This window comes from Podarcis erhardii (assembly GCF_964252035.2).
Source record: "Podarcis erhardii genome assembly, chromosome: 6".
Taxonomy (NCBI): domain Eukaryota; kingdom Metazoa; phylum Chordata; class Lepidosauria; order Squamata; family Lacertidae; genus Podarcis; species Podarcis erhardii.
The window spans coordinates 98789413-98803291 of record NC_138510.1 but is presented as its reverse complement, the minus strand read 5'-3'; the positions used below and the strand labels follow the sequence as shown (position 1 = coordinate 98803291).

Here is a 13879-nt window from a genome sequence, read left to right as displayed (position 1 = left end):
AGCCAGTGGCGTAGCGTGGGGGGTGCAGGGGGGGCCGGCCGCACCGGGCGCAACATCTGGGGTTAGGGCAAATCCACGGGTTAGGGGGCGCAAATCCACGGGTTAGGGGGCGCAAATTACTTGCCTTGCCCCGGGTGCTGACAACCCACGCTACGCCACTGGTCCCAGCTTCCAAAGGCTTCAAGGTTTCTCAATGGGAGGTATGTTGTAGCAACTTGGGGGAAGACTATCCCGGATTTCCTCCAGGTTCTTGACATCATCAAGGATCTCAGTAATGCTCCATTCCAGTGTCTGAATCCGAAGTTTCTGACGCCTGGCTGTTTCCTCCAGTTGCGCCATCAGTTCTTTCAACTGGTTGTTTCTTGTTCTGACTTTACTTAGGTTCATTTCAAGCATGATCACACCTTGCTCATCCACAAACTCAGGTTGGTCTATACGAGGAGGTAAAATAAAAGGAGAACTCAATAGCAAAACCTTCTGAGCAAGCATCCCTCAATCTAGTTGGTTGTTGAAGGAGCTGTCCCATAATCCACAAACCCAAGACTTTATTATAGTGTTGCCTAAACTTCTGATAGCCAAAGCCCACTTTTGTCTGAATTAAATTTAGAGGCAGGTTCACTCTACTTTCAAAACACTGACTTTTAGAGGCTGAAGGCAGCAGGTACCTCCTACACCTTCAGAGGACTCTGTGTGAGAAACTGTTCAGAGTATGACCCCTGGTTGGAAGAAGGCACATCCAGAGCAATGATTCCTGGAGGGATGCAATAGACAGTTTCCTCTGAAGGGAGGTGATCGAACCAACAGATAGTGCAGAGGTGCTGTGTAAGTTTCCAGAGAATGACCGGGAAGTAGCCAATTTAGGGATCAGAGAAGCGTTCACTTAATTCCAGCTTCATTCACAAATCCCAGTTTGACACAATCAGTTACAGTAATTAAGCCTATTGTCCATTGATAAAACTGCCATTGTAATGTTATTTATTCACTTATGGATCCCGGATTCTAGAAGAAGATCATCAGCTTTATTTAATAGGTGCACATCGTGATTCAGAAGTGGTCAATAACCCTGGATTCTCTGCTACCCCTTGCTGAAAACTGACCCTAAATTAGAAGATCTTAGAAAGGCTTTCATTAAGGTAAGTTTCCAAACAATGTTCTCCATTGTATGTGGGGCATTTTTAATGATACTCAGCAATCTGTGATTTTGCATTTGTGGATAGATTTTGAATTGTAGACCGTTATTTGTTTAATCAACAAAAACAGTTTTCTTGTAGTAAATAAATATGCAACCATAGACAACAATCAATGTTGTCATCAAATTGCGAGAAATTCATAACCCATACTGTCTCTCTGCAGTTGCAGCCAAGAAAATGCAATCAAAGCTTCTCCAAAAGGCTTAAATTTATTGTGATGGCAATCGCGTAGTATGAGTGGTAAAATTTATGATAGGAATTTCCCTATCAGTCACCCAAGCTATTTATAAATCTAGTCCATGAGCTACCCTGTGATGTTTAATTCGGTAATTTTATGCTCATAAAATTTCTAACAGACTGCAATTTGTGATGACTAATGTTGTTTAAAAACTTGATACAATCTTATTTATTTAGTGACATTTGCATTCCACTCTGCTCCTCACTTGCTGGCAACAGTGCATTAGCTTTACAGAAATATACAAGCTAAATGATGCTAAGCAACTTCTCCAGAAGTGCCTGCATTTTCCCCATAGGTAACCGGATTTCTCCTGTCCAAGCAATTTGAGAACGTTATGACTCCACCTACTACATGTGCTTGCCCCACTTTACATCCACAGCCTGGATGGGATATCTTAATTTGGCACACGTGCGCAGAGTCCGGTGCGCGCACTGCCAATGTTACATGGCAGTTCCCCCTGCCATGCATATTGGGCCTGCAGACATTGAGCTCTGCATACAAAGCCTTTCAAAAGGCTCTGTGTGTGATACCTGGGTGTCAGACAGGACAGGTATGCATAACTCCTCCCATGCAAATTCATACTTACCTGAGGGGACTGTGTTAACTGCTATGTCACAGGTGTGTGATCATGGGTGTGATTCTTATAACTGAAATAACCAGCAGCCTCAAAAGAGTGCAATTTATCACACAACAGTATTCAGTCCTGCAACTTCATGAACTGGTCCTGGTGCATGTAATGTGTTAGAAATGAAAAGATCTTGGATCTGAAGTCCTAACATTGGTAACGAATTAAAACCACAATATGCTTTGACACACCGCAAAATGCTGCACATATTGAAGAGCAGCTGGTATGTGGAAAAATATGAGGCCACTCCTAGGGCACAGAAATATGTTCCCACAGCAAATGTATGTTTGCAATCCCACATTTGCCAAGATAATGTGAATGTGGAGAGGGTAGAGGATCAAGAGGGATTCAGCACTCCAGTCTCCTGCTTGCCTATTCTCCCCACATACAGCCTGACCTCTCATTAGTGTTTCAAGACCACCACTGGGTTAGGGACTCTCTCATGATGTGTAGTTCATAGATCCCATGGTTTCATCATACAAGGGGAATAAAAAGCTATCAGTTAAATTTTATGTCTTTATTTGAACCCATAATTTTTTGTCCAGTTGTGTTTTAGACTTCTTCATCCTATGTAGCAGCCTCTAGATTTCTCTCTGCAACAGAGGGGGCATCTGTACAGGACCCGACACTACAGGGATTTTCATTGTGGGACAGTTGCATGTGGTGCCTCAGTCTACGCTGTCAGTGTCCAGCTAATCCTTAAGTACAGTGGTACCTTGGTTCTCAAACTTAATCTGTTCTGGAAAGTCTGTTCAACTCCTGAAACCATTTGAAAACCAAGGCTTCTGATTGGTTGCAGGAGTTTCCTGCACCCAAGCGGAAGAAGCATTGGATGTTCGGCTTTTGAAAAAGGTCCACAAACTGGAACACTTACTTCCAGGTTTGTGGCGTTCGGGAGCCAATTTGTTTGACAACTAAGCCATTCAAGAACCAAGGTACCACTATACTATATATTTCAATCAATCAATCAATCTCATATGATTAAGCTATCAATGGAATAAATATTTTTAGTCAATTACCTTTCACCAATAAATTGATTATTTTTGTGTATCATCAGAACTTCAGCAGAGATATTGAAGAAAGTGTGACATAGCATATGAATGCCACCTTTATTTCTTTTTGATCCCTTCTCACTAGAACCAAAATGGGCTCCAAAAGTGAACAAGTCTGCCCTCAATGGTCTTTTTTTAAAAATAATAATTTTCATTTGATTTTACAAGCATAAAGTTATAACAATACCAAGTACATGTACACCTTTAGAGACTTATCTGAATTTCCAGACTTTCCACCATTCCCTCCATTGTTAACATTTTCAGCTGCATATTATTTCATGATCTATATCTTGAATCTCTCCATATTGTCCATAGTAATTGTTACATTGCAAGTGTTATTAAAATTCTGCTAATGTTTAAGTCTGCCCGTAATATTCAGCTGCACCAACAAACATTTGCTGCCACCTATTCTAACTGGTTCCTGCTTATTTCTTCCAACTCTACGATTCTGTGCTGGAATAATGTTTCCAGACTTAACAGGAAATAGAACGGCTTCTTACCCATTGTGCGCAAAACATCATCCAAGGCATGGAGGACTTCTTGGACTGTGCTCCCAGCAGCACTGGCATCTGCCCGGGCACCCTGTGACGCCTGACCAACCTGAAGAAGCCGCAACAATCAAATGTATTATTAGCCGGCTTTCCTCCCTCAGCAGGCTCCTTTAAAACCCCTTTTAATAAAAAGGCAAAAACTGCACACTCACTTCCTGAGCTCTGGTTGTATCCATGCCAACCTCCAACTCCTTCCTTTGTAACTCGCTCTCCACACGTCTAGCCTCATCCCGCAAAGAAATGATTCCTTTCTCCAGGACTAATACTCCATCTGCTGTCCTGTTTGCTTCCATGGCCAGCCTTCCTATCTCCTGCAAAACAAAGCCAGCCAACTGCACAATTATAAGGTCAGAATCAGTGGCAATGCAAAGAAAACTAAGACAGGAGTTACGGGCAGGTGAAGGAAAAGCCTTGGTGGCTTGATGTGCAGAAACAATGAGCAACTGCATTAGGTAGATGGTAAAAAACCACAGGTATCTGTGTATACAACCAGTACTTACAGCCTGTGTACTGGGGAATGAGGGGCATGTCCTGTATGATCACATTTCATTACATTCTGGTGCAGATGTAGCCACGTGGCTCCTTCCAGATGTTGGACTGTAGTACCCATCAGCTCCAGCTAGCTTGGTCAGGGATGATAGGATTGGCAGTCCAAAAACATATAGAAGGCACCACACTGGCTAACCTTGTTGTAGTCTGTGTAATGTTTATATTTTGCTTCTCTGTAAATCGTATTGAGACGCATTGAGGAGTAGTAGTAGTAGTAACAATAATAATAATGCTGCTACAGAGTATCAGAGTCAAGCTCCTGCAAACCACCTCTAGCTGGACTACAGCTAAGGATGAAAGGTACTGTGGAGGCAAAGTCCAGAAGTCCTCTGCCAGTAACTTACTAGCTGGTCTCAGTCAAACCCCACCCCCATCATACTAACCTACCTCACAGGGATGTTGTAAGAATTACTGCATAACAGTGTACATGTAGCAATTTGAATTCTCCAAGTGCTGTGGAAATGCCATATGGTGTACAGCTAGGGTTGCCATATTTCAAACTGAAAATCCAGACAGAAAAATTGTTGATCTATTTTTATGGGAAATCGGCTACCATATGTCTGAATTTCCCCAGACATTTTTCCGATTTCCATATGGACACTGCTGCTGACTGCAGTATTCCGGATATGTCCAGGAGACTCCGGACATATGGCAACTCTATGCACAACATATCTCTCTGCATTTTAGTTTACGTAGTTTTGAATAACAATATGTTATCCAACCTAGCAGTTCGACAGCATGTCGAAGTGCAAGTAGATAAATAGGTACTGCCCCAGCGGGAAGGTAAACAGCGTTTCCATGCGCTGCTCTGGTTCGCCAGAAGCGGCTTAGTCATGCTGACCACATGACCCGGAAGCTGTACGTCGGCTCTCTCCGCCAGTAAAGCGAGATGAGCGCCACAACCCCAGAGTCGGTCACAACTGGACCCAATGGTCAGGGGTCCCTTTACCTTTACCTTTTATCCAACCTGAGCCCCCAGCAAACGTTGGATACAAGTCTGAATGAACAATTCCAAACCAGGCTGCTGCCAGCCAGGTATCCTTGATCCCACCCCTATTTCCTCACTGTAGTTCTCTGGCACTAACATACTTTCAGTCCCCCCCCCCCATACCTGGTCGATGTCCCCTGCAATCTCCTTTGCTTCTCCAGCCATTCTCAGGGCTGCCTCTGCTTCTGTAGTTGCAGTGCCCAGGGCTGCTTCTGCAATGCTTGTCTTTTCACTGGCTCTGGTGACCATGTTGCTGATGAACGGGAGCCTTTGCATGGCATCTTCAGCTTCTTTTCGCTTGTTCCCTACTTGAAGATCGAACCCTACAAGCAGAAAGGGTGGAAGGGAACCCAGCTGAATAAGGAGCCGTGTTAGTGCAGAGAGGAGAAGTCTGAGCCAAAAGTACTGAGCTGGGTACTGACCAGCTTCCAACAGCTTATGGTTAAAGTACCAGGTAGAGAATTAGGGAGCAAGAACAGGGCAAGGCAGAGAACATGGAGGCTTTTCAAGCAGAGGTTGGGCAGCCAACTCTGGGGGATGCTCTAGCTCTGAAATTCCTGCATCAAATTTGGGATTAGACTATGTGGCCAATGAGACCCTCTTCTTCTGTGATTTAGTGCAGGTGACCCTCTAATAGGGATGGGCAAATTTGTCAATTTTAGTTTCTTATTTTTCCAATCTTAAGCTCAGCTCTCCACATTTCCACAGCAATTTGCAAATCCTTGCGAACATTCATCAGCCTTTTAGGACAATTTCTCCTAATAAACTTTTTTTTTAGTATTTTTGAAAAGCAATTTTGTATGTTATTTTCACAAATATATGCACTTGAATTGACACTTTTCTTACTCATTTTTGTACGCAGTGGTTGGTTGCAGAACTGCATTGCAAAATTCAAACAAGTGCAGTTTGGGGGGAATTGCTGAGTTTCAGTTTGTGTTCTGGTTTGAGAAGTAAGAATTAAGTGGCTTTTCATTAAAATGCAAACAAAATCAAATATCTCCCTCATCCCTACCCTGGAGTTTATTCATTATATTTACATTATTGCAAATGGCCCAAGGACCTTCAGGGCAGCTTACAAAAAATAAAAAAGACCCAAACAAAACCCATGAAGCCTCTGAAAAAATCTGCGATTAAATCTAAAATTAAAATCCAACTTCAACATTTAAGGGCAGCAAGCTGCAGCAGATTAAAAGTTTCCTTAAATCTGTTAACAATCAACAATCAGCGTCACCTTTCCTACTGAAATAAAACAGCTTTTCGTGGGTGAAATTCAAAGTTGCACTACGATAATTGTTCTGTCAATGCTTGCCATATGGAATAATTTCCTCTCTCCTCCCCCACCCTCCGCTGTTCTGGGGGTTCTCTCAACCATCCAGAGTGGATTTGGGGAAGCCACATTGTCTCAGGGAAGAAATTCCAAATCATGAATTTGAAAATGTGCAGGAACAGACAGCAAAAGAAGATCAGTGTGTCACATCTTTATATTGGAAGTCTCACCTTCATGGCCTCTAACCAAGTCAGTGGCAGACTTTGGGCGTTAAAACTTCAGTGGTGTCCTGTGTGGTGCCAAAATCCGGCAGTCCTCTGCCTCTCACCTTCCATTGTTTGTCACTGTTGTGGTGCCCTCTTGGCTCAGTGGACAACCTGGTCACACTCCTCTAAATCCGCTTCTGACCAAGTTCTCCTACCTATAGAACCTGGCTGCCCCCTGATTGCCTATCTGACACTACACCAGCCTTTTCCAAAAGAACCAAACTGCCAAAATGAAGGGGGAAAACCATTGGATTCTCTTTGTTTACACTATTTACATGCAAAACCGTTTTGATGCAATTTTCAATTTTATTTATGTTGAACTCTGGACATGGATGTCATTGCTTCTTCTGGCCTCCTCCTCAATGAACTCCCCACCCATTACTTAGAAAACCCGCCACCACACCACACCTGCAAATGGTCTAGACCCAGCAGTTGTCAAGCAACTCACCCTTGAGATTCTTCAAGACGCTGTCCACTTCATCAAATGTGGCATTGCCAGCACTCAGTGCCTGCTGAGCTTTACTCTTGGCAAGGTTGGCACGAGACAGCAGTTGGACGGACACCTGCAACAAGCAAACAAAATAAATAGCATGAAAATACAGCCCCACTCCCAGATCTATAAAAATGCCCTCTATTGGAGAATTCAAGGACACTAATAAAAAATTAGTTTGTTTCTATTCCTTAAGTGAAATAGACATGCCGTAAAAAACATGCCCATAACACTTGCCTAGAAACCCATAAATGGCTAGGAATGGATTAAAGATTTCAGGGATCCCAGAGCCCTTTACCCAATAATGGTCTCCCTGATTACTAATATGGATGTACTTTACCAGTCTGTCGTTCTGTCCTTTTTGCAAGAGCTCTTTGATCTCTTCCTCCCAACGCTCCGTGTTGCCTTGGAGCTGCTTGTATTCTGCAATGTACATTCCCGCTAAGCCAGTTAAAGACTCTGCTTTCTTCCGGAGCTGACCGGCTTCCTCCTGAGAAAAGCATCACTTGGTTCAGAGCCCTTCACAGCTGTCACAAAAAGCAGCCTCTCTCCACCTCTAGCAAGACCACCCATATCTAAGAAGTGCAAACAACTGTTGACAAAATAAGGGGTGGGGAACTGGTGGCCCTTCCAGTGTTGTTGGCACTACAGCTGCCATCATCCCTGATCACTGGCCACACAGCCTGGGGCTGATGGGAGTTGGAGTCCAACATCTGAAGGGTCACATGTTGTTGAGAGAGAGAGCGCGCACGCACGCACGCACACACGCACACACACCCCCTCACCTGAAAGAAGCTTGTGTCGACCTTTGGTAAGCGAGCCAGAGAGTCAAGCACCGTCTGACTGCTCTGGTAGACCCTGTCAGCATCAGATGCAGCTTTGCCAGCATCAGCCTCCAGTTTGCTTGAGAGCAACTTTACCTCATCATATCTGAAATGGGAAGATAACTTTTGAGCCTAGGAGTGTGAAACTCCTTTTTTCCAAGGGGTATACCACATCACCAAGTTAATGTATGAATTCAGCCCAAGAAAGGGAAGTGATTCTGCTTTTGGGCTCTCCTATCTACCATGATTATTTGTGGCCAAGACATCCAAGCATGTTGTGATTCTCATAAACCAGGACAGGCAATGACTGATTAACGTGTATCCAAAAGAGCCGTGAACATGCATGCGCCGAACCCGGAAGCAACCCCAAAATGTCACTCAATGCGTCACAAAAAAGGGCAGAATGGGGGCAGGGTGCAAGGGGGGGTGGGGTGCATTTATCTGCTCTCCTGACGCACATGGGGGCCAGGAGCCAGTCCTTGACTGTCTTCTAATTCTGAGAGCCCCACTAAGCCAGAGGGGAACCTCCATGATCTCTTTTGCTGTTCGAAGGAGAGACTCTTGTGCAATGCAAGGTTAGTCCATTGTAAAATACTACTTGAGACTTTTCTGCATCTGATAGTTTATTCTTCATCATAATTCAGCACAAATCACTTGGTTCAAATCTCAACTCAGTCATGAATTCACAAAGTGGCCTCAAATGCCTCAGCTCCTTGCAAAGTTGTTGTAAAGAATTATCGAAAAATATGTCTGTGCAGAGTTTTGAATATTAAAAACACACTATATAAATAGCAAGTGTTACCATAATTATATATTGTTATGAAAAGTATAGTAAATGAAATAATATGTTATTGTAATAAAAATAAGGGACATGTTTTAACATCACTCTTAAACACCCGGTTTTCCGTGACATGAATTATTCAGTTGACTTGATCAGATCTAGTTTGTTAGTTTTTGCCAACTCTGAAAATTTCCATCACATTTTCTTGGAGTTTTTTCCCCTGGGAAAGGAGGGTTCTAATACCCTGCTATATTCAACTTAACAGCATATAAAAGGTTGATAACAAACACAGTATCCTTAGTTCACTCAAAATAACCAGTAATATGTCCCATGGGGAGCTCATAATCATGCCTCATGGTCATATTCTTCCTATAAAAGCCTGTCCATAACATTCCATCACATTTTAGCATCTGTAAGAAGCAGAACTCTGGGCAGGACACGGCATACACGGAAAGAGTAAACGAGTCCCAATTAAGGCTGGGCTCCCCAGAAGCACTCTAATCTCTTTTTTATAGCTTCACCAACCACACTACAGAACTTTCTCCCATAAAAGTCAATAGCTGCCATTTACTCTGACAGAGACCAAGGACAAGGCTGAGCCTGGGAATCAGTTATGATGAAGGGAAAACCTGCTCTCACCCGGCCACCTTTCACCAGATCCAGGTGTGGGGGGGCAAGGAGGGGCTTGGGCAAGCTGCCTCCAAAAGCCCCCCCTCATCTGTTGTCACCCCTGCCCATTCACCTGCCCTCTCTAGCCTGGTTCCTGCCCCTCACACTTACCACTGTTTTCTCACTCAGAGGAGGTGAACAGGAAGTGAAAGCAACCTATGAATGTTTTCATAAATTACATGAAAAAAATAGGTTCCCAGGGCTTTGCTTGGCAGTGTAGATTAAAATCCCACTGGCAATTAGAATGCTCTCCACAGACTTTTTAATTGAATACAGACATCAAGAAGTAATGAATTATTAGGAACCGTTTAAGGGAGGCGGGAAGTCAAGTTACAAATCAGGGAGACGAGCCAAAGGGTGTAAAGATGTATAACTGAAAATATTTGTTTTTTGTTTTTTGTTTTGCTTTTTATGTTTTTCTTTCTTTCTTTTTTCTCTAATTTTCTTTTGAATATGCAATATGTATATGTATTTGTAATATGTAATACGTAATCAAAATAAAATATATGCATAAAAAAAGAGGTGAAAGCAACCAAGCAGAGGCAGCCAGGAGGTCTTGGCCAACCTGATGCCCTCCAGAGGGCGCCAGTTTGGGGAAGACTGCTTGGGAGTTGGACGTGGGCTCAGCAGATGTACAGTGACATGCATCCTTCATGCTGAATCTGCCTGATGCCTGGTAGCTCAATCATCACGATGAGAGGGCTCCCTCAGAGGGATGCAATCTGTCTCTGTGTCAGGGGTGGGGAACATGTGGCCTTGCAGACGTTGCCAGGCTCCAACTCCCATCTGCAATCTTGTGGGCCTTTATTTTAAGACATGCATCCTGGTAGTAAACATATTTTGCACCTTGCGATAAACATTATTGTGGTAAGCAGCTCCGAATTTGGAATTGCATTACATCTTTATCACATCCACATGCACCAAACAGGATTTGGAGCCCCTGTTAACTAGCCTCTCACTCCCTCGTCTTCAATGTTTTCTTTGTTTCGCCTATTCTCTTCACGTAAGTGCTTTTCTTAATCTACTAAGCATTTTTCCTGTTGGGATTCCCCTTTTGGATCTTAATCAAGCCGGGAATTGGGGACTTTCCAAGCTTGTGATTTAAATCCTCTTGTCCCTTATGTGTTACTGACAACAATGGTCAATTTGTGGTAAGAATTGCACCCCAGTCAGAGAACAATGGACTAGGAAATGCTTAAGCCCTCATCAATACTGTCACTTAATGTCAACAGTAAGCTTCCTGTACCACTATTAATTCTCCATTAACTTTCACCCTCAATCCAGATTTTCTCATGCGCTCCTTTTTGGAGAACCATGGAGAATTAAAAGAGGTACAGGAAGCTTATTATCCACATTAAATGACCTGGTTTTTCCTTATCCCAGGAAAAGCTCCAGTCCTATTTCAAAATGCTTTTAGCAATCATAATAATAATATCATGAAATAATGATGATGGGACACGAAGTCAACCGAGAAGAGAAAGGGAACATTCCCTGCACTGAAAAAGCATTCAAAGCAGCACAGTTGGACGTACTTTTTGTGGAGCCCTGGCACAGAGTTCACCAGGATGTCTCCTCCACTCGCAGACGACTGCAGCAATCCCCGTGCCTGCTCTGAGGCTTCTGCCGCTGCCCTGGCTGCTAGCTCGATAGTATCTGCCAGCTGCATGTGCCTAGAAGGCAAAAAGAGAACACTTCACTGTTATAAAATTACTGCTCCTTTTTAAAAATGTTAGGTGTTGATGTTTTCAACACCAAGCCCAGTGACAGAAAGTATGTTAGGAGCAGCCTAGTGAAGATTATTATCAACTCACCTGTTTGCCAACTTCATGGCTTCTTGTGCCAGGATTAAAAATTGGTTTGACCCTCCAGGGAGGTCTAAAGATGGAATAATCTGCATGGGGGAGAGAGAAATATCGATGTGTGCTTCCAAGAAGCAGAGGATCCTATGCTGTGTTCCACAACTCAGCATAATTACACTATGATTACACTATAGCCCATGGGTTCTTAGGCTTTCCACCCTCAGGGCCCACCAGAGAGCTAAAAGCCTCTCAGTTCCACCAGTCACAAAATAGTGCATCTCAATGTGTTTTTACTCATTCTCTGTAATTTCTTCTCTCTGTCTCCAAACCCCTGGCATTGGGCAGGCCAGAGCAGCACTGGTAGGAATTCGAAAGGGGTATGCAGCGTGTCCCATAGACACACCCTTTGCTAGGCATTTCACTGGCAAATGATAACAATGCACAAGACAGTTTTTCAGAACGCAGATACTTGCCACGCTTCCCATCTTTGCCTTGCTCTGCTCCAAATCCAAGCGAGCTCTCGCAACAAGCTTCCTGGCATTTTCTGCCTGGCTCTGGTACTGACCACCCAATGACTGCAACCTGTTGGCAGTCTCCATGATCTCCTCCAGCCGGGAGCGGTAGGTGGACTCTTGAACTCTCATCTTGGACAGGCGGCTCCCCAAGGACCTGTCAGAAGCTTGGGCGTGAAGAAAGGATCATGTTTGACATTAGGCTGAAGAATGCAACATAAATGGGCACATGGTTGGTGGTGGACAAACAGAGAAACAATTCATACAATCTGGGGGAGATCCCCACAGAGAAGAGGAGAGTTCATCTGAATATTCTCAGTTCTGCCACACTAAGTAGTCAGAAGCAGGGGAGAGAATGGACACAGACATGGAAACCTGCTTAACCTTATGACATGAATCATGAATTGAGGGGAAAGACCATGGCTGCGTACATATGGCTGGCTTAAGATGCAGCAGAGTAGCCCGCTCCTGGCTACACTGCAACACACCAGCCAGTCCTTGTATGCATCAGTATGGCTGGATGTGTTTTCAAGCTGCTGTCTGCCTATGCCACTGGGCAGAGAGGGGGCATATACAGTATGTCTTTACAAGGCTAACATTTTTAAATTGGATCAAAGTTGGGGGGGAGGCGATGCAAGAAAATGCTGTATTTCTCAATAAACTACAGGCGGGTGTGGATTGTGACTAACATATGTACATGTTTTCACAAACAAGAAGAGGGAGTGCACTGGTTGCAGAGTCCGTGGGCAGGGCACACAGCTCAGTGGCACAGCATGTGCTCTCTATGCAGGAGGTCTCTGGTTGAAAGCCCAGCACCACCAATTTAAAGGGCTGGGGAATACACACATTCACAAAATCATCACATTTTAGAACACTTTTATACCACTGGCAGTCCTCCTTTTTCTGCCTTCTAAAAGAATTAAGTCCCAGGAGATAGAAAAATAAGGCTTTCATATATTGTGTGTTCAAGAGGGTTGTGTGTTAACTTTTTGCTTTTAAGAACTTTTTCTAGATACAGTGGTACCTTGGGTTACAAACACTTCGGGTTACAGACTCCGCTAACCCGGAAGTAGTACCTTTGCCCCAGGATGAGAAGAGAAATTGTGCAGTGGCAGCGCAGCAGCAGTGGGATGCCCCATTAGTGGTACCTCAGGTTGAGAACGGTTTCAGGTTAAGAATGGACCACCAGAACGAATTAAGTTCATAACCCGAGGTACCACTATACTGATGTTTTTTTGTGTGGACATGATTGAACCAAAATCAAGCACTGTCAAATCCCATTGATTCAAATGGGGGAAATAAACATCTATTTAAACCTCTGTGGCTGCACTCAGCCACTTTTCTTCCTCAGTTCTCTTATAATCGCATCAGACCCTCCAAGTGTCCCTATTTTCCAGGGATGTCCCTGATTTAGAGAAGCCGTCCCAGTTTCCGATTTGATCCTGGAATGTCCCACTTTTCCTTAGGATGGTCCTATTTTCACTGGAGAAATGTTGGAGGGTATGGAATTATCCCACGCCCGAAGCGACTGAAGGCAGCCCTGTATAGGGAAGTTTTTTTAATGTTTAATGTTTTATTATATTTTTATATATGTTGGAAGCTGCCCAGACTGGGAAGCCCAGTAAAATTATCATTATGGAATGGGACATTCCTATTTTCATCAGAGAAAAGTTGGAGGGTATGTCACATTCCAAAGGGATCTGGAAAGACTCCCGTTACCTTGTAAACTCTGGGCCTCCCTCAGGACTTGCTGGAGCATCTCCTCTGCCTCTCTCATTTTCCTCTCCAGCTCTGCGTTATCTCTTGACTCTCCACCAGGAAGAACCTGAGAGACCAGCACTTCAAGGCCCTGCAGCTGCTGGAGGTACTGGTCTACCTGGAAACAAGGTAGGAGAACTCTGTGAGCGAGTAACAGAAAGACATGAAGACCAAGGCATGCAAAGACTTGGCCAGCAGCTCCAGAGTCTTCAAAAATAGCTGTCTGGAAGATTCAAATCAGGTGCCTAAGAAGCTTCCAGTTGTAAATAATTAATATTTTGATGTTATCAGGTTATAATAATGATAACTGAAAAGAAATT

General features: G+C 43.8%; 1 protein-coding gene across 1 annotated transcript in view; it reads right to left on the bottom strand.

The window, feature by feature from the left end:
• LAMC2 (laminin subunit gamma 2) overlaps positions 1-13879 on the bottom strand; it is a 42018-nt gene that overhangs the window by 1375 nt on the left and 26764 nt on the right. The window contains exons 13-23 of the mRNA XM_081867300.1: positions 13521-13677; positions 11763-11968; positions 11302-11381; positions 11023-11160; positions 8002-8146; positions 7557-7706; positions 7175-7289; positions 5317-5516; positions 3809-3967; positions 3606-3705; positions 160-431 (exon numbers count right to left, since the gene is read on the bottom strand). Of these exons, the coding sequence (XP_081723426.1) occupies positions 181-431; positions 3606-3705; positions 3809-3967; positions 5317-5516; positions 7175-7289; positions 7557-7706; positions 8002-8146; positions 11023-11160; positions 11302-11381; positions 11763-11968; positions 13521-13677 (1701 nt within the window). The 3' untranslated portion in view covers positions 160-180. The remainder of the gene's footprint in view (positions 1-159; positions 432-3605; positions 3706-3808; positions 3968-5316; positions 5517-7174; positions 7290-7556; positions 7707-8001; positions 8147-11022; positions 11161-11301; positions 11382-11762; positions 11969-13520; positions 13678-13879) is intronic.